The sequence below is a fragment of the Mastigoproctus giganteus genome, chromosome 3 (assembly GCF_048544385.1).
Source record: "Mastigoproctus giganteus isolate SK-2022 chromosome 3, ASM4854438v1, whole genome shotgun sequence".
Classification (NCBI taxonomy): Eukaryota; Metazoa; Arthropoda; class Arachnida; order Uropygi; family Thelyphonidae; genus Mastigoproctus; species Mastigoproctus giganteus.
In genome coordinates, this window is record NC_143577.1 from 9893202 (window position 1) to 9913470 (window position 20269).

Consider the following 20269-nt stretch of genomic DNA (forward strand, 5'->3'; position numbering starts at 1 on the left):
GTGGCTGAAAATGCCGACTTCCTGTAGGAAACAATAGGTCGAATAGGAAATCCAGTCTTGTGTAATTTTACCTGACCGAAAAGTGCAGAAATATTGTATGTTCTGGCCTTCAATTCCTTTAACTGGGCCATAGTAATGTAGTCGTTTGACCAAATTGGTAAACAGTGCAGGGTCTACTTCAAGATAAGTGGAGATATCTGAAACAACTGAATCTAACTTATCAATATAATCAGGTTTATCTAGTATTACCACTGTATCTCCTTTATCTGCCCTCTGTATAATAATGTCCTTATTTCCCCGAAGTTCTCGTAAAGCTGAACTGTCATATGTATTCAATTTAGGAAGTCGCGTTTTTTTTTACGTTATTCACTACTTGGTTAACTTGTTGAATAAATAAATCTTTTTGTGCAACATTATGAAGTCGAAATTCAATGTAAATTGCACATTATTTTTGAGGTAGTTTTCGAGGTGGTAAATTATAATTTAGTCCATTGGATAAAAGTGAAATCTTGTCCTGCGATAGTGTACACGAGGAAAGATTTATAACCTGTTGATATGTCGGTTCGTTGAATACTGGGTGAGGGAGTGTTTGTGAACAGGCTGACGTATTCTGTGTCTGTGGGGGGGGGGGATTGTCACCCAACTCTCATGTACTTGGTCGCAAGCCCACGACAATGTGCTAGAATTCACATGAATGTGTCTTGACCTATCCGATGTTTGCAGTTTATTAACGTGTCTGTTTTTTTTTTATTTTTTTTTTTTTATTTCTGAGGCCTGTGCTTCCCGTTGCAAGTCTATGAAGGTCTTCAATACAGACCAATCGTTCGGATGTAGATAATTTTAATTTATCACGAAGCTTCCAAACCTGGGAAAGGTATTTTTGTTTATTTGAATATCGAGATTTTAAGGTATGCTTAACAATATTATGCAATGTGGCCAGTGTTAGTTGTTTTATGCCTGAAATTTTTTGATTGAAATGAACCCTGGCAAACTTCGAAAAGATGTTGTTTTGAAGGCAATATTTTAGAAGAGAAATATAGTAACTTTGGGCCGAGTATCTTAGTGTTGATTTAATGTAATTTTGCACCAAGCCATTCAAAAAATACCCCATAATTGTTTGTATCGATAGGTTACACCTGGAGAGGTGTAACCTATCTAAAAACAACTATCACTGGCCACATCGCATAATATTGTTAAGCTTGCCTTAAAATCTCGATATTCGAATAAACAAAAATACCTTTCCCAGGTTAGGAAGCTTTGCGATAAATTAAAAAATTATCTATATCCGAACGATTGGTCTGTATTGAAGACCTCCATAGATTTGTGATGGGAAGCACAGGCCTCAGAAATAAAAAAACAGACATTAATAAATTGCAAACATTATCGGATAGGTCAAGACAAGCTCATGCGCATTCTAACACACTGTCGCGGGCTTGCGACCAAGTACATACGAGTTGGGTGACAACCCCCCACAGACACACAATGTACTACCACAGAATACGTCAGCTAGTTCACGAACACCCCCTCACCCAGTATTCAATGAACCGACATATCAACAGGTTACAAATCTTTCCTCGTGTAAGCTATCGCAGGACCAGATTTCATTTTTATCCAAAGGACTAAATTATAATTTACCACCTCGAAAACTACCTAAAAAACAACGCGTAATTGATACTGAATTTGGACTTCGTAATGCTCCACAAAAAGATTTATTTATTCAACAAGTTAACCAAGTAGTGAATAACGTAAAAGAAATGCCACTTCCTAAATTGAATACACGTGACAGTTCAGCTTTACGAGAACTTCGGGGAAATAAGGACATTATACAGAGGGCAGATAAAGGAGATAGAGTGGTAATACTAGATAAACTTGATTATTAATAAGTTAGATTCAGTTGTTTCAGATACCTCCACTTATCTTGAAGTAGACCCGGCACTGTTTACCAATTTGGTCAATCGATACAATAAAACGTTAACCACGTATCGAAAAAACGACTACCCTTACTATGGTCCAGTTAAAGGAATTGAAGGGCAGAACATACAATATTCCTGCACTTTTCTGTCAGGTAAAATTACACAAGACTGGATTTCCTATTCGACCTATTGTTTACTACAGGAACTCGGCATTTTCTTCCTTAGCCACACATATATATATAGCATTATAAAACCCTTTAGACGGGTAATACAATTTGGGACTAAGAACTACGATACATTATTTAATAATCTTACAGACTGTAGACTTGGCGACAATGACAATTTATGCTCACTAGATGTTACCTCGTTATATACGAATGTAAACGTTGAATACACATTAGATATTATTTGGGATATGTTAAATAAAAACTCGACACCGATTAATTATACGAGATACCTATTAAGGAAATTTTTCACTTAATTAAACTGTTAGTTGAGGCCGACTATATCACCTTTCGAGACAAGGTGTACAAACAAATTTTTGGATTACCAATGTGTTTGAGCCTGAGTGGCTTAATGTCAGAGATCTATCTCTCAACGATTGAGTATATACATTTGACACCTTTTCGACCCCGTATCACATATTATAGGAGGTATTTAGACGATGTTCTAGTTATTATTGATAGTAGTACAATCCAAGATATTTTACATTCGTTTAATAATATTCATTCTATACTCAAATTTACATTGGAAAGGGAGGATACGGATACAAAGTCATTAAACTTTCCAAATTTCACGCATACTCGGGACTCGAATAAAATCCAATTTAGCATCTATCGAAAACCTACAAACACCGGTATGCTTCTACATTATAATAGCTATCACCCGTTCACCTACAAAAGATCAATTATCTTTAATCAATTTCTAAATGCCTATAAATATTCAACGATGGAATCTGCTTTGGCTCAGAAATACAAATATTAACTAGCAGGTTCTTAAACAGGGGTTCTCCCCTTGCCACAATAAACCGAATTAGGGTACAGGCTAAGGATAGGATACAAAATACTACACCAACCAACAATAGTAATATCAAAAAATACTTTATTTCTGTCCCATATGTTGAACAGTGGCACAAACAGCTTAACAGATTCTTTAAAGATACCGAATTTAAATTTGTGGCCAGGCCAATACGGAAATTACACACTATACTGAACAATCGCTTGGTTCTTTCCACGTTCGCAACACAAATTAATGATCTGGTATACAACATTTTTTGCGGTGATTGCGACTCATCTTACCAGGGTTTGACGCGATTTTCTCTGAATATTCGTATAAATCAACATGAAGCCTCAGTTCGTGCTTCTTGTTCAGCAGCGTCAGAATTAGCCTTTCATGCCATTAACGAAAAACATACTTTTTTATTTAACGAGGCCAAAATACTTAATGTTGAACGTAATTATACGCGACTATTAATTGCGGAAACCGTAGAAATTAAATTACACAAGAATTCTGTTAATGTTCGGCGGCCATATTTGATCTCTGATGCGTGGACCTTTACGCGCATGCGTGAAGACAAATAATCACTATTTAAGTTTCAGGTTCAACCCTATTCGGTAATTTTCAATCTTGTGATCACGACATACGGTCGAAAAGCGTTGTCAGCTTCAGGAAGGAAAATCGTTTTGAATATTTTCGTTAGTCTTTTTAATTGCGTTAAATTGATTTGAATTGTGTTAAATTGGTTTTTATTTATTTTTTACTCTAATGTAAGTTTTCGATTTTTTCGTTTTAATTTCTGGAGAGTATCATACGGAAGCGTTCTACGTACTACACTGAGGTAAACCTCTTATTATTTTACAAATATTAATATCGACGTAGAACGTATCGAGTATTACAGCTCTGATTCATACTATCTAATGAATAAGTACAGTACAAAAAAAGCCTACTATCTAGATATAGAAATCTACATAGGTGATAAAACATTATATACTAAAGTATATGATAAACACAAAGAATTCAGATTTAAATCAATTCTGATTAAAATATGCAATAATGATAATAATATCATTATTATCACTTATAGAATTTAGGTCTAAACTAATTGATAATGAATTTCCACCTAATTTTATCACTATAAACCTTCATAAAGCCATTTTATTGCTATAAATAAATGGCACAATAATATAAACCCAAATTACATCATAGCAAAAGTATTTTCTATATAAGTAACTCAATTTCAATGTAAGCCTCCATTGGTTCATAAGTTTTTCTATTATAATTAGGAACATTCCTTATTCACATTAGTCATTTTGAGGACTTGTACATATGTATATAGTAGGCATTACCTTTTGAGCATGTAACATATAGTTTACGCTCATTGAAAAATTGTAACTACAGTCGATTCCGGTTATTTGGGACACATCGGGACTAGTGCATTTTGGCCCGATTAAGCGGCTGCCCCAGTTATCCGAAGTTTCGCGTAAATAGTTAAAAATACAATTTACCCCCCCCCCTTTACAATTAGTTCACTGTACAATCAAATCACGTTACGACGAACTCAAAATAGTAAAGTACCGTTCACTATACGATGTGCAGTAAGCGCCAGTCATTATGATCACGTTTGTGAATTGAATTTTAATTCTATTAAACAGCGATTCTAATTAGCGAAAATAGGAGGAATATTATCCACAGGCTATAAAAGCAAAGATATATTAAGCACAAATTTACCCTTTATTACCTTAATAATTAAAAAATTAAATGATACGTGAAAATCGGAAGAATATACGTGATAATCGGAATAATTAATACGTACTGTAATATGTACATACTAACTAAACTAGTTGACATTTCTGTTCACTGACATTTGTTGGTGGGGGCTGAAATTTAAAACAGTAAAAAGATAAGCAATCAATAACAAAGAAGAGGGCACACACAAATTGCAAGTAACACAACACGCGCAAGTGAGAACGGAGTAACAAATTAGGAAGCTTTAAAAATAGGAATGAAGAGAAGATTGTGAAAAATATTTTTTTTATATGATTGAAGATTCCATGGAAGTGTAAACACATTTTACCATAATAACCCACAGAATTCCAGCTGCCGGTATTATCGCAAATTCAATAAGATCGAGTTTACTGTCCGTTTATGATAGATTGCACTAACAGAAAAGCCCAATAAACAGGTGACTGCTAATTGTTTTATTGTTTTATGGTTGTGACCTCCAAAAATCCGACCGAACTACGTGGTACGGTCGGAGACAATCGTAGGGTAATCTCCAGTGCTGAGGTCTCCTGCCCCGATTAAATGGCATTTTGTCCCAATTAAGCGAAGTAAACCCTGGCTATTTTCTCGATTGGTTTTTGTTTTTTAAGATTTGCCCCAAATAAACGGCTGCCCCGATTAACCGGTGTCCCAAATAACCGGAATCCACTGTATATTTGTTCTTAAGGTAGTAATCAATTTCATCTTTTAAAGGGTATTTTCATTTCTATATTGTAAAATATTTTAAAGATTTTTTATTCCTTTTTATATAATTTTTAATATTTTTAAATATTAAATAATTTTTATATAATTAAATTATATAATCTAATTTTATTTGTTATATAATATAATTATATTATATAAAGCTGCTTTCTTTACTTTTCACCTTTTACTATCTAACCCTAATTTTTCATACCTCAAGATCTATTAGAGCAATTCGAGGGAAATTGAGGTACTATTACTATACTTATCCCTACTTCCCTCAGCAGTAGTTTTCTTTTGCATAAATATAAAGCAAATTGGAAATTATGGTTGGCCCTCTATTTTCTATATATTCGTTTCGAAGTTATCTGTCGGGCTAGCTGTTTTCATGCCTGTTTGCTGCTAAATTTAAATTATAACCAAATTAGTCTTTATGTTTAAGTTTAAGAATTGGACTTAGTTAAACAGGCAGATAGCAATCAGAAACAGATAGCTCTGTTAATTATTGGTCGGATATATTGAAAGGGGTTAGCCCTCGAAAAAGTTCCTTTCAATGTATCTATATATCAATAATTAGCTACATAATCATTATTGTATTATATATTATTACCAATTATATATTTATTTCCAGGGTATGGCATTGTAGACCTACACAGGCTATCTTAGTCTTTATAAGTTATTTTGGCCTTATGGCCCGCTGTATACTGTTATGTTCATATACATATTCAGCATTTATATAGTGCATATTATACTTTTACTATAATGACTATATATATATATATATATCTCAAACTACAAAATATTAGTGAATTATAAAAATATACAATAAAAACTGCTTACCCATTAATTAAATCAATACACTCTCCACTGCTAAGACACGGAGAAGATTCACATTCATTAATATTTACTTCACAGTCACCTCCAGTGAATCCTAAATGACAGACACATCGATATTCATTGATACCATCAATACAGGTTGCACCATTAACACATGGCAAGGAAGCACACTCATCGATGTTTATTTCACAGTTTCTTCCGGTAAAACCAGGAGCACAATCACATCTATAATCACTGATTAGATCAACACATGTTCCTTTATTTAAACATGGATTGGAAAGACACTCATCAAATTCAATATGACAATTATGACCAGTAAAACCAGGAAGGCAATAGCAAAGGTATGAACCATGATGATTTTTGCAAATTCCATGCTTGCAAGGAGATTCAAGGCACTCATTAATATCAACTTCACAGTTCTTACCAGTTAATCCTTCAGGGCAAACACATTGATATTCACCGATTTTATCAATACAGGTACCATTCAAACATGGACTGCTTTCACATTCATTTAATTCAACAGAGCAATTAAAACCTCCATACCCATCACGACACCTAGAGTAAAAATAAAACAAAAATGAATAAAAAAAGTAGTAATCTCTCACTCACTCACACACACGCCCACAATGTGCTAGCAAGATTATGAAAGTACAAAAATTAATCTGCACTTTCATATTCTTGTAATAATTATCATCTGGCATAGTTTTATTACATATAACAAATACAGCCAGGCCTCGCATAACACGAGTTTGATTAACGCATTTTTTCAGTTACAGCTATTTGAAAAAAATCATACCACTTTTCACTTTACACAATGCAAATTTCCAGTTAACGTGATTTTTTTTTTAATGCGATAGTTGAAAAAGATTTGAATCGCACATTAAGCTTACCGTGCCTCGGACAGGCAATAAACCAACGTTTGCCTGCTGTCCGCCTCAGTGTGTTCCATCAACCATCGGAAGAAGACGTGTTATTTGTTTGTCTCCCGCTAATAAAGTCAATGCTTTCATTTAAAAATTCAAATTTTTAAATGAGCCAGATGAAAATGTTACCGTGAAGAAGATAACAGTAAAAGAACTAGATGAAATCTTTCATATCTTGCATACTGTAAACAAAAGGTTTGAGTTCTCTGCGATATTTATTTCACTAGGGCCCAGAGAAGATTGTTGTCGGCTATCGGAAATTGATTGATGACAAGAGAAAGTCAACACTGTTCAAATATTTCCACAACAGTCATTTCTTGATTGTGTATTTTATATTAGAGATTCCCAAACTTTCTCGGTTCACAGCACTGTTATGTTATGTTATTTTGGTTTTTAGGAGCATTAGCAACTAAGGCCATATTGCTCCAGGGATATGCGGTGGTCATTCCCTGACATATTCCGCATCCTCCGTATTTGGTGGTCATGGGCTCGAACCCCGGTCTAATCAAGAAGTGTGTGCTACGCACTGCTGCTCCGGCCCACCTGGGGTTCACGGTGCCCTTTGTGTCTCAGTAATTTTGTCCCGCCGCACCTAGACCAAAATAAATACCTAACAGTTCCGTTTATTAATTAAGTAGTTAGGTCCAAACAACTTAATAAGAAATGTTGAAACTGTGAGCTACCTCGAGCTAACAGTTCGCATGGTGTCCGACAGATGTCGAGTATCACTGTGTTTCCCTCGAAAATTTTAAATATTCTGCAGCACGCAGTTTGGGAACCGCTGTTTTATGCAATAAACATTCAATTCCATAATTATTTTCATTATCTTTTACATTGTATACAGTTAAAAAGTTGTATTTTTAAAATTTTTTATGGACATTCCAGAAGGTCAAGGACCAATTATGTTTTCTACTGATTATTATATTCGATTAATGCGGTTCCGTTTTGCGTGATGCGCTCACGGGACGAATTAATCATGTTAATCGAGGCCAGCCTGTAGAATGAAATAAGTGCCAGGAAAGTAATTATCAGTTTTTAAGGCAAATTAAACTATGCTATTGTAAACACCAACAAAATAAGAAAAAGCAAAATCTAAGAAATACTGGTATAATATGGGCTTAAAAAATTAACTCTCACAACACATTAAATGATATGTGCAAGCAAACATTAATACAGATAAAACCTGCACATGATATTACTTTACTACAAAGCTGGTGCACACAGAAAACACAAAACAATGATATGGCAGTTTGGGGGGGGGTGAAGGAAAAAATAAAGTGATTTATAATTATGAAAAAGATTACATTCATCGGTGCGTGTGTGTGGGGGGGGGGGTAATCTGGCATTTTAGTTGACAGTACTACCACTAGCAAAAATATTTAAAAAAATAATAATTAAGAAAGCATGGCAGCAGTACCCACTTGTCACCACCATTTTGTAAGGGATACCATTCTCTGTATACAGCCAATAAATAAATAAATAATTATGGATTAAATAAGAAATAATTTTTAAAAAAATAAATTTTCTGTTTATACTCCGTTAACTCACCTATTTGAACATAAACTCTAATCATCTTTGTTTTAATGTGAATTCTTCTAAAATCATGTCATGCAATTCATTTTTTCTTTCTAAATCGACAAGTATTTCTTTCTCTATTGATATTTGGGCTAGCGATGAGAGCCATTCCTGAGCCATTGTATTCCTCAAATAGGATCGAATTCGATCAAGAACTGAGAAACTTCTTTCATTTGAAACAGAAGTTACAGGTATTGTTAGAAGTTGAATTAGCCTTGTTGTTTCTGACAAGGGGGATAATAATCCTATTTCATGAAATAGTTTTAAAAGAGCATTGGCTGATTTACATTTTCTAAAATCACTGTCATGATAAACATATTTCAGTTCGTTGATTAAGGACTTGTAATCTATTATACTGGGATATTTGTTTTGGAGAGCATTAAGATGATGCACTGGAAAATATTCAGAAAATCCTTGAAACATGTTCACATCAATCAGCTCAAAATACGCAAAATCTTGAATGCAAGCAAATCTTTCTCTCAATGACAACAACATACAGTCAGTCCTCATATAACATGTGTTTACACTACATGAATTCGATCATACACGATTTATAAATAGGGGAACGATATCTTATATAACACGAACCGAATTCGCTTATGCACGATTCGCCTTTGTGTTTACAAGAAATGGCAGTCAACGCAGAATCACCCCAACCGAACGCAACACGATAGGAATGAAGAGAAGATTCTGAAAATGTATTTATGTTTTTTATATCAGTGAAGGGGGAAACACATTTCACCATAATAACGTAGACTGGACAAGGAAGTCAACAGTGGAGAAGAATTCTTAGCCAAAGAGGGATGGCATTTGTAATGGAAAAAAATGCCTTGGAATTCATTATCTAGGTGTTTGCACAAGAAAAATTGTTAGCAGATCAAAATGCTGCAAGTGAATTTTCCCAAATTTTTTTAGATGTTTATAATCTAATATACTAACATTATAATGCACCAATTGAAATCTAATCAAGAAATGACCTATGTAATTATTTACCCGAGCATTTGTAGTGACATAATTGCCCCAGCCCTCTTCTCCAATTGGCTCGAATAAGTGACGTAATTGCCCCGCTTTCTTTTCCCATTGGCTCGAATAAATATCACTAGGAGGAAAACTTTTTTAATGTATAGAGAGATATGCATTCATGGCTTCTGTGACTTTTGCTTTAAAGGTATTCCATAATTCAAATGTATTTTGCCCTCCCTCTACAATCTGTCCAATTAGTAGATGCCACATAGTGCCTTAAATCATAGGCCCCCTTCTGAAATTAAAATCATTGCAACAACTTTCTTCATCTTCCAACTAAAAATTGCATGTTCACTACCTGTCACTGGTTCCTGTACTTTAAGCCCAGTGATGTCATCTATTTATGATGTCAAGAATATTCTCACCAGTAGTAATTTCTCTAACGTTCTGGTACAAATAATTACTCTCTTGCATATATAAAAATTTTTTTTTGTCCTCTGTGGTGTTTCCCTCCCACTTATTTCAATCAATTGGGGCAGATTGAAGTCACTAATAAGACATTCGCAGTTCTTTGCTTGCCCATTCCATCTGCATGTAGAGACCCTTGTCATACTCTTTATAATCTTTGGGTCTATAGATTACTCCCATTTTCATTATACTGTTGCTCCTATTAACTCACTCCTTAGAGATTCTGTGCTAGCAGAAGTAACTTCCGAGTCAGCAAAAGCTTTCTTTTTTGCACTGAAGCTGCTTTTGATAAGAAGCAAGTCACCACCATCCCTTTTATCCTCCCTATTTTTCCTAAATTAATTATATGTACCATAGTAGAACTTGTGATCCACAATTTCTGAGTGGCACAACGTTTCTGTTAGCCCTATTAAACACAAGTTAGAATTCAGCCATTTTATTGACAATGCTCCAGATATTAATGTAGCATTGTGTTGATCTGCTCCTTCTCAAGGAGTGAGTAAACTTGCACAAAAAGACTGAAGAGTAAGGTGGGTTTTTTTTTTTTTTTTGTCAGATACAAAGAAATTCACTTCCTTGAATCATTTAGCTTTTCTAATACTAATTCAGTGTAACTTCAGTATAATGTAAGAGTATCAGAGGGCAACTTTGACATCCATATTATAAAGCTAAGCACATTACATGTGAAACTAAAATTTAACAATTCATTTTTTCTTTTTAAATAAAATGTATACACTGAAAAGGCATGAAATTCAGAAGTACTAAAAGCACATATCCTCTTACATTGTACAATTTTGCCATTCCAGTAAATGTATTTATATTTTATGCATCCTTTTTAAAATAATTAGATAATTGGTGATAGCTTTTTTTTTTTTTTTTTTTTTTTTTTTCCAGTACATAACTCTTTAATATTGATGTTTAATATTTTACATGAAAATATTAAACATCAACGCCGCATTATTTAAAAATAAACTGTTGAATTTGGAATTAAAAAAAACTTCTGAATAAACTGTTTCTTACAAAGCAATTAAGCTTCCAAATGAAATACTCTTTTATATAAGCTGGGCACACCATTTTTTTTTTTTTTTTAAATTCCAAGTAAATCACAAACTATGTCATAAATACAGATGAAGGAGCGCAAACAGAAGTAAATTGTCAATGATATACAGGAATTTTGCTAGTAAGGAAAAGGAGGTGATTATCCCTTTGTATAAGGCAATGGTCAGGCCATGCCTTAAGTACTGCATACAGGTCTGGAGGTCTCATTTTAGGAAGGATGTAGAGTTGCTAGAATGAGTACAGAGATGGGCAACAAGATTGGTGGAGGAAGGAAGGGGCCCGTTTACCAAGAAAGGCTTAAGTTCTGCAAATTGCAGCATCTGGAGACTAGTCACCTGCGAGGTGATCTGACTGAAAGCCTCAAATGGTTTGAGCAGGCTCAATGCTGGTGGGATGAGACATAAATTCAAACTGAGTAACACCTTTAGCCAGCAGGTAGTTGATTGCTGGAATAAACTTCCATTTGTCATTGTGGAAGTTGATAACTTAAATAAATTCAAGGAAGAACAAGACAAAGTTTTGGAGCAAATGGATCAGTGAAATGGGAAGGCATATGATGCTCTCTTGCATCATATGCCTCTACTAATGCTAAATTGCACTCAGAACTTCATCTGTATTTATGATGCTGCAAATGTAACCATAGCTGAGGCAAGGTGGAGAAATTACAGATCTACAGTAACTGACTTTGGATAAAAGCCTATTTATTTTTTGTAAACATTTACTCTGTGACAAAACATAACACAGAAAACAATACAGTAGCTGGTTTCCCTCTCTGGGATACAGCAGGTGCTTACTTTTGGCAATCACCAATATGAAATTAGTAGTTCTTTAATATATATAGTATTTTTTCTACCCATCTTCAGGTACATGATTACACTTGTGGTATCCAAAACCTCTGAACCTAGCTGTGTGCACCATCAACATAGGTAAAAAGATTTTACTGCTGTTGCCCAAAACTATATACCATGCCTGGAAAATTTGAAATGGTTTTGGTAGGATCAGACTTGGGAAAAGTTTTAAAATATAATCATATTCAATCCTTAAACAGTTCTCATATTTAGTGGATCAAAACAATCTGGCTAATAAACACATTTAAATTCAGTGTTCCTTACAATATATAAAGCTACTTCAGGTTCCATAAGGAAAGTAAAATAAAAACTAATACAATAATTATTGCTCACCTGCATTCATAACTGTTAACCAAATCAAAACAAATTTCTCCCATTGGGCATGTGATTCCTTGGCAGTCATCATAGTTTGTCTCACAGAGAAGGCCTAAAAAACCATCAAGACAGGAGCAACTAAAATCTTTGGATGGTGGAATTGTATGACAGTTTCCATCATTCTGACATGGGTTAGAAAAACATGCATCATAGACTTGAGAACAATTTTTCCCCATATAGTCAGCTAAGCAGTCACAATTAAAATCATTTACAAGATCAGAACACTGGCCACCATTCATACATGGATTAGGTTCACAGTCATCAATGTTTTCTTCACAATGATACCCTGCATAATATAAATAAAATGTTTTAATTAGTTAATAAAGAAATGTAAATAATACATAAATTAAAATTGAATTTTCTTGATACACAGGAAATTTCATAACCTACAATTGATATCTTTATATTAGAAGATCTTTATACTCCACTTCTTTTTCCACTATAGGAAAAAGTGATGTCCAAAACTTTTCCTTTCTTAAAAATAAACTACAGTATTGATTATGTAATGAGAAAGAACCTGAAGATCAAATTAGTATTCTTGAATTTAAAACTGGGATAAAAATTCTGTGCATTTTCCAGCAGCTTTCACTGGGTGATGGCACAGCGCTGGTCTAAAACTGATTACAACACAAGGACCTAATCATGCTCAGTAGCAAGCAAGTGATGAAAGTAAGTCTGATATTTTCTGTAGTGGGGGGGGGGGGAACAATGTTTCAAATAATTTATAGCCTGAGGGAGTATTATTTTTTAAAGTCATTTCATGTTTACTCTGTAAATAAGTGGTTCTGATTATTTCATTATAGCATTATATGGTAAAAAGAAAATAGCAGAATTAGAGAATTCTGCTATTTTCTGCATCTTTGAAAATAGCAGAATTAGAGAATATTTCATTTTAACCATTTGCATTTGATGCAAAGAAACTAATAAGCCATTAAAAATGCAATTTAATTATTTATCTTTACAGAGCTTACAATATTTTACACCAGAAAAAAAAATTAATCCAGCAACATCTCACATTGCAAAACAGTATACACTGTTGGATTTGCAGCACTACTGAAATTGCAAATGATTTCTGCATTTTCCTTATACAAAAGATTTTAATATTGGAAAATGATTAAGAGGGCAAGCTTATATATAGTGGCCAAACAAAAAACTTTTTTACCCACTTAATTTGCCTTTTAATAATTTTTCAAATCCTTCTTTATATTGTTACTATTAATTTGTCTGGAATTATATTATGGACCACTGATATGGTTTAGGAAGATTATCAAATTACTCTCAAATGTCCACTATCAGTTCCTAAAATGCTGATCTTCAGGCCTTTATCTAATGGAAATGAACTGGCATATTACACATGGATAGTTACAACACAAATATGACAGCTGATTTTCATCCTGTTAAATTATGTGAAGTTGGAGTAACACTACAAACACAGACATATATTTCTGATTGCCTTGTATTTTTCCTGATGACATTAAAATCTTAGGAAGAGATTTCAGATTTATTCTACAGAGAAAGGTATTTTGGTTTCTAAAGTCCTTACAATGATTTTTATTGGTCATGATAGCCTTTGAGATGTCAGAATATCTTCCAATGAATGCTGCATGTCTGCAGCTTGAGAGTTTACAGTTGAGTACTTGTTTATGCTATTTTGCTATCTACACAGTGGTAAATTTTGATACAGGAGAACCTTACAGTCTGTGTTTGCCATTTGAACTTAAGTTTCCAGACCCTGTTTTGCAGACCACAATCAGAAGCTTTGCCTACTCGCAATTCCTTTGATCATACTTTTTCTATACCAGTCATGGGTTGCTAAACCCAAGCTTGTTTAGTAAAGTTGGTCAATATGCCTTGGGAAGCTCTGCTGTAACTATGGGTTTATTAGTCTAAAATTGCCAGGTAAGTCTGCCTATCTGTCTGCCAATCAATTCAGCAAAGTCATCTTCTTTTCCATTAAGAGACCTTACATTCTAAGTTCTTACAGTTACTATTCCTTTTTTTTTTTTTGTTATAAAGTTCCCCTAATCTGTTCCTAGTTGATTCCGTATTGTCAGTTCAGTTTCTATCCTTTAATTTTAGATCTAAAGAATAGGTTGCCAGCCCTTCTCTTCGATGGTGGACTAGACTTCGTCTTGCTCCTATCCTTTGACCTGTCTGGCTAGGATAATTCTACCACAAACTTAAGCTCCTGGCTCTTGCCAGTGAAGCTCTTCAAGTCGTTGGGTTACTCAAACTTCCTCATGATGATAAGTTGGTAGTCCATAATAGCAGTCATATTTGCCTGATGTCTGATATTCAACTCGATGCTGGGAATCTGAAAGGAGTCTAATATCAAATGAAAATTACCAAAACAAACTAAATGTTATCCATTTTTGAAGTTCATTTTCATTTCTAGGCTAAAATCAGATTCTACTAATGGCCATATAACTTATTTCTGTCAATAGAAAATACAGTGTCGCAGCGGGAAAATTATGACAATGGCGCAATGAAGTATATGAGAACTTAGAGTGTTATTTAAGCTACCGGGAGATGGTTCAATGGGTGAAGTTAGCAAGTACAGAACTAAATGATTCCGGTGCCAGGGAACATTATGGATTCTTAGTCAATCATCTGTTCAGGCATGAAATTATAAGGGAATAACAGCATGGTTCAGTTAAGGAGATCTCAAGCCTGACTAACTTAATTAGCCACTATGGGTTTGTCACTAAAGAAACTGATAAAAAGAATAATTTTGATATCATTTACTTAGATTTCAGTAAAGATTTTGATAGAGGGTATGCTTGTGTCTAATGATCAATCATTGTATAAATTTATGTGGCATTAGGGGTAAGTTACCATCATGGATAAAGGAGGAATAAGTGGTAGGATACAGAGTAGTTATTTATATCAGTGTTAGCCAAGGAAGCCATATGCCTCTGTTGCACCAGACAACAAAAATAATAATAAAATGAAAAAAAGAAACTACCAGTGTTTTCTTCCTCATGCTGGTAACTAACCAGCAGACCTTTCAATGAAGGTAAGTTATCCAGTAATTAACTGGTAATTAAGCCAGCAAGCCAGTTAATTACAAGCCAGTAATTAACTGGCTTGCTGGCTAAAAGAAAACTTTATAAAATCCAATCTAAACCTCTTTTTCTATAAATTGAATTTATGGAATCATTTACAAGAATAAAAATTTTGCTTTCTTCCTCTATTGTTTTTAATCCAACTTTGCTAAGTGAATAAGTTATTTTGGGGTTGCTATTTCCCCTCTTGTAGGACCTTGCATGTTGCTGCATTAAAATAGCTCTTGCTCTTCTGACCATCCTCAAAGCCTATCCAAGTCATCCTGAAGGAGTGCTGCTTGGTGCTGATCATTAACCACTCTCCAATCTTTATATCATTTGCAAATTTTGACGCCACACTCTATCCTTTCATCAATGTCATTTAAAAAATAACAAACATGTCCCCAGAACCAATAGGCAGATCTCACTTAAAACATTAGACTGATCTGAAAAGTAACCATTAATCACAACTCTCTGCCTCCTGCCCTGCAGCTACCCTGAGATCCATCTAAGAATGTTACTTGTGAATGCTGGATATTCCAACTTATACAAGGAACATATGAAAATTCTGCAGCCTGAGTATGAAAGGGTAGCAGTACAGTGTTAAAAATTTCTGTAATTAACATATAATACTTCAAATAGTAACCCACCAAGTTTCATGCAGTTTCAATAACATCCTTTTTTAATTACAGTCTGAAGTCAACAAAGTTGTGCAAATGAGAGGAAAGATGGACAAAATCAATCATTGTGCAGTCATCCAATATTTGATGAAAAAGGGACTAATGCCAAAGGCAATTCATGAGGATATAGTTGCAACAATAGGAAGGATGCTCCCTCCTATTCCACAGCAGAATTTAAACAAGGGGGGGGGGAGGAGAGCCTAGAAGACGGCATATGCTATGGAAGACCTGCAATGTCCATCACTCCAGAAGTTGACAGTGTGCATGATTTGGCGATGAGTGATCAACAAGTGACAATTGCTAGCACCTTGGACATCTTATGTGAAGACGTGTACCACATAATAACAGAGGTTTTCATATGAAAAAGGTGTCAGCACAATGGATCTCAAAGTTGTTAACAGTAGATCAAAAAATGAACAAGCGTTGTCAAGTCAAGTGAACATTTGAATTGTTTTAAAGCAGATCCAGCAAATTTCCTTTGCAAGGTTTGTGACAATGGATGAGACATGGGTCCATCACTTTCAGCCAGACAAAGGAGCAGTCAAAACACAGCTCTTCTCCCCTCCAAAGAATTGGAGTGGAGAAGAACCAAGTCAATTCCATCTGCTGTAAAGGTGATGGCATCAGTTTTTTGGGAAGCTGATGGAGTGTTGCTAGTGGATTACGTTCAGAAAGTCCAGACAGTCACAAGGAAATATTACTCAGACCTGATGAGGCATTTTCATGGAAAAAAAAAAAAAAAAGAAGAGAGACAACCCTTCCAAGTACATGGTCAAGGTGAGCTATTCTCTAAGTACCTCAGATCACAACTTAGTGATTGTCTCTTCTCAAATGGAGTCTTTCTCCCATGTCCATCCTAAACCTTGTGTTGTTTGGCATTACAAGAATGTAGAATGCAAAGTAGGATGATCTATGAGATTTTATTCTCCCTTTCCTTGGTTTGATTACTGTTCTGATGTCAGTGTTTGCTCGTGTCAGTGAAATTATTCTTATAGGGAAGAAATCCCACATTTTATGCACCACCTTAAAATCTCATCATTTTATCTAATTGGAAACCTTGGTTTCCAATAAATGCACTAAGTCTGTTCAAGAGAAGAATGTTATATATCACATTTGGCTTACATCCAAATCTCCAGGTTCATTTTCTGCCTAAACCAAAGCCTGCAACATTTGTAAAGCAGTTATTAATCAGTCCAACCAGATTTTCAACGGACTAAAATAAGAAAGCTTACTCCTTATCCAAATGGTAGTCAAGCAGTCTGGTCTCATGCCAAAGCCATTGGATGCAACTTTTCTCCACCCCTACTCCATCCTCTGTTAAAACCTGATGGTTCTATTACCACCACCACCTCAGCTAAAAGATAAAGCTGAACTATTAGCATCCTACTTTTCTTCTAACTCTACTATATTTCTAAATCACCTTGTACCATTCTCAGTACACTCCACTCATTGCTCCACCCAAGTGTGTTCTTCCTTCAAAAGGATATAAGAAGAATTTTGATCAATCTTGATGCCAAGAAAGTGCTAGATCCTAATGGTATTTCTCCACTTGTTCTCAAAACCTGTGTTTATGAGCTTATTTTTGTTCTGTGTTGCTTTTTTACTTAATTTCAATAGTGTTTTTCCTTCTGCTTGAACATTTGGTTCAAGCCAGTTCCTAAAAAGGGTGACAAATCCTACCCATAGTAAAGTAAATAAATTTGATGAATTTGAAGTGTTGGTCAAGACATCAAAGGCGGATATTGTTGGGATAGCAGAGCTGTGGTGTCACACAGATATAAGGAATTCAGAACTGGAATTTGGGGAGTACAATGTGTACAGAAAGGATAAGACAGGACAGGATGGGAGGAGGTGTTATGCTGTTAATTAAGAAAAACATAAAATCAAAAGAAGTGTATCCAGTTGATATAGATGAACAGTGCACTGTTGAGTCAGTTTGGTGTGACATAAGCACTGCGAAAGCAAAAATAAGAGTAGGAGTGTGTTATAGGCCTAATGACTTGAATGAGTACAATGAACAATTGTACAGAGAAATAGAGTGGGCTAGTAAATCAGAATATCTTATAATGGGGGATTATAACTTCCAGGATATTGACTGGAACTTGTGGGTTGGTCACTCACACACTAGTAAGACTTGTAGATTTATTGGATGATTGTTTTCTGCAGCAGCATGTTCGAGAGGCAACCAGAGAGGGTAATACTCTTGATCTGGTTATCAGCAGTGATCATTCGTGTATTAAGAATTTGCAGATAAAGGAATCACTAGGTGGCAGTGATCACAGTGTACTGATGTGGGATTTACTTAAAGATATAATTACCAACAGTGGTAAAGGAAAGGGTTTTTGCTTCCGTAAATGTGACTACAGTGGTCTCAGACGGTTTTTAAATTCTGTAGTGGGATCAACTGATGACGTTACCAACAGCAAATTCTAAGTGGGAAGCATTCAAGGAATTAATCGTGGAAGCCACTAAAAGTTTCATATCTGTTAAGAAATATTTTTCAAGGTTTAGGCCTAAATGGGCGTCAAATGAACTAATGAGACTCGTGGCAGAAAATAAAAATGCATGGGATGGATATAAATTATCAGGCGACACAGAAGCCTGTGGCTTATATAAGCTAGTCTGTAATCAAGTCACAAAGGAGGTTAGGAAGGCGAAGGCAGATTACGAGAAATCTTTGGCAAAGGATGCTAAGAAAAACAGCAAGGATTTCTTTACTCTAAAAGGAAGAGGGTGAATCAGATTGATCCACTTGATATCAATGGTTCGACTGTTGATGATCCTGCTCAGATAGCAAACAAACTGAATGAGTATTTTGCATCTACATTCACACATGAGGAGTTATTAAGGTTTGAAAATGCCAGAAGGTTATCAAATTGTAACAGGGTGCTTAATAATTTTGTAATAACTGAGAACAAAGTTGAGGAGAAATTCCTGAAGTTAAACATAAGGCACCTTGGGTGAATGGGATCTATCCAGTTATATTAAAGGAGGCGGCAAAGGAAGTAAGCAAACCCTTAGCCATAATTATGAGAGAATCCTTGGATTCAGGTGCGGTTCCCATGGACTAGAAATGTGCAAATGTATCCCCAATTCACAAAGTGGAATCGAAGGGTGACAGGAGTAATTACAGACCATTTAGTTTTAACTTCTGTTCCGGGTAAAATAATGGAGTCACTGGTTAAAGATGCATTGCAGGATCATCTAGACAAGACTGCAGCAATAATTCAGACACAGCATGGGTTTGTTAAGGGAAAGTCTTGTCTGACAAATTTGATAGGATATTATGATGTGGTTACAAAGGAACTGGATACAAAAAATAATTTTGATATCATATATTTGGATTTCAGGAAAGCTTTTGACATTGTTGCGCATGGAAGACTATTGTACAAATTGGAGCAGAATAGTATTAAGGGTAAGTTTCTACAATGGATAAAAGGATGGTTGAGTGGGAGAAGACAGAGGGTGGTAATCGATGGGTGTTGCTCTTCGTGGACTAATGTTATTAGTGAAGTCCCACAGGGTTTAGTGTTGGGTCCTCTGTTGTTTTGTATATTTATCAATGATATTGATGAAGGTATATCAGGCTTAGTGTCGAAGTTTGCAGTGATAAAGGTTGGCAGGGTTGTTAATGACAGTAATGGCAGTGTGCTACTGCAACAGGATCTAGATAATTTGGGCAGATGGGCTAAGAAGTGGCAACTGAAGTTTAACCTTGACAGATGCAAAGTACTGCATATGGGTAGAAGTAACCCCAGAGAAATGTACTAACTATGTGGTACTACACTTAAGGTGGTAGAAAATGAAAAAGACCTGGGAGTAATTGTGCAGTCAGATACGAAGTTTTCTGAGCAATGCGGACAGACTGCCAGGGCAGGTCATGGGGTTTTGTCAATGATATATATGGAATTTTGCTAGCAGGGAAAAGGAGGTGATTGTCCCTCTGTATAAGGCAATGGTTAGGCCACGCCTTGAGTACTGCGTACAGGTCTGGAGACCTCATTTTAGGAAGGATGTAGATTTGCTTGAGCGTGGCGACAAGACTGGTGAGGGAAATGAAGGAATCTTCTTATCAAGAGAGGCTTAAGTTCTGCAAATTGCAGTGGCTGGAGACTAGGCACC

The 20269-nt window shown here is 35.2% G+C and overlaps 1 protein-coding gene across 1 annotated transcript in view; it reads right to left on the minus strand.

Moving 5' to 3' along the window:
• Positions 1 to 20269, minus strand: part of LOC150087659 (protein crumbs-like) — a 207835-nt gene that overhangs the window by 48666 nt on the left and 138900 nt on the right. Inside the window, exons 10-11 of the mRNA XM_090369851.1 lie at positions 12382 to 12709; positions 6216 to 6767 (exon numbers count right to left, since the gene is read on the minus strand). Coding sequence (XP_090225977.1) covers positions 6216 to 6767; positions 12382 to 12709 — 880 coding nt within the window. The remainder of the gene's footprint in view (positions 1 to 6215; positions 6768 to 12381; positions 12710 to 20269) is intronic.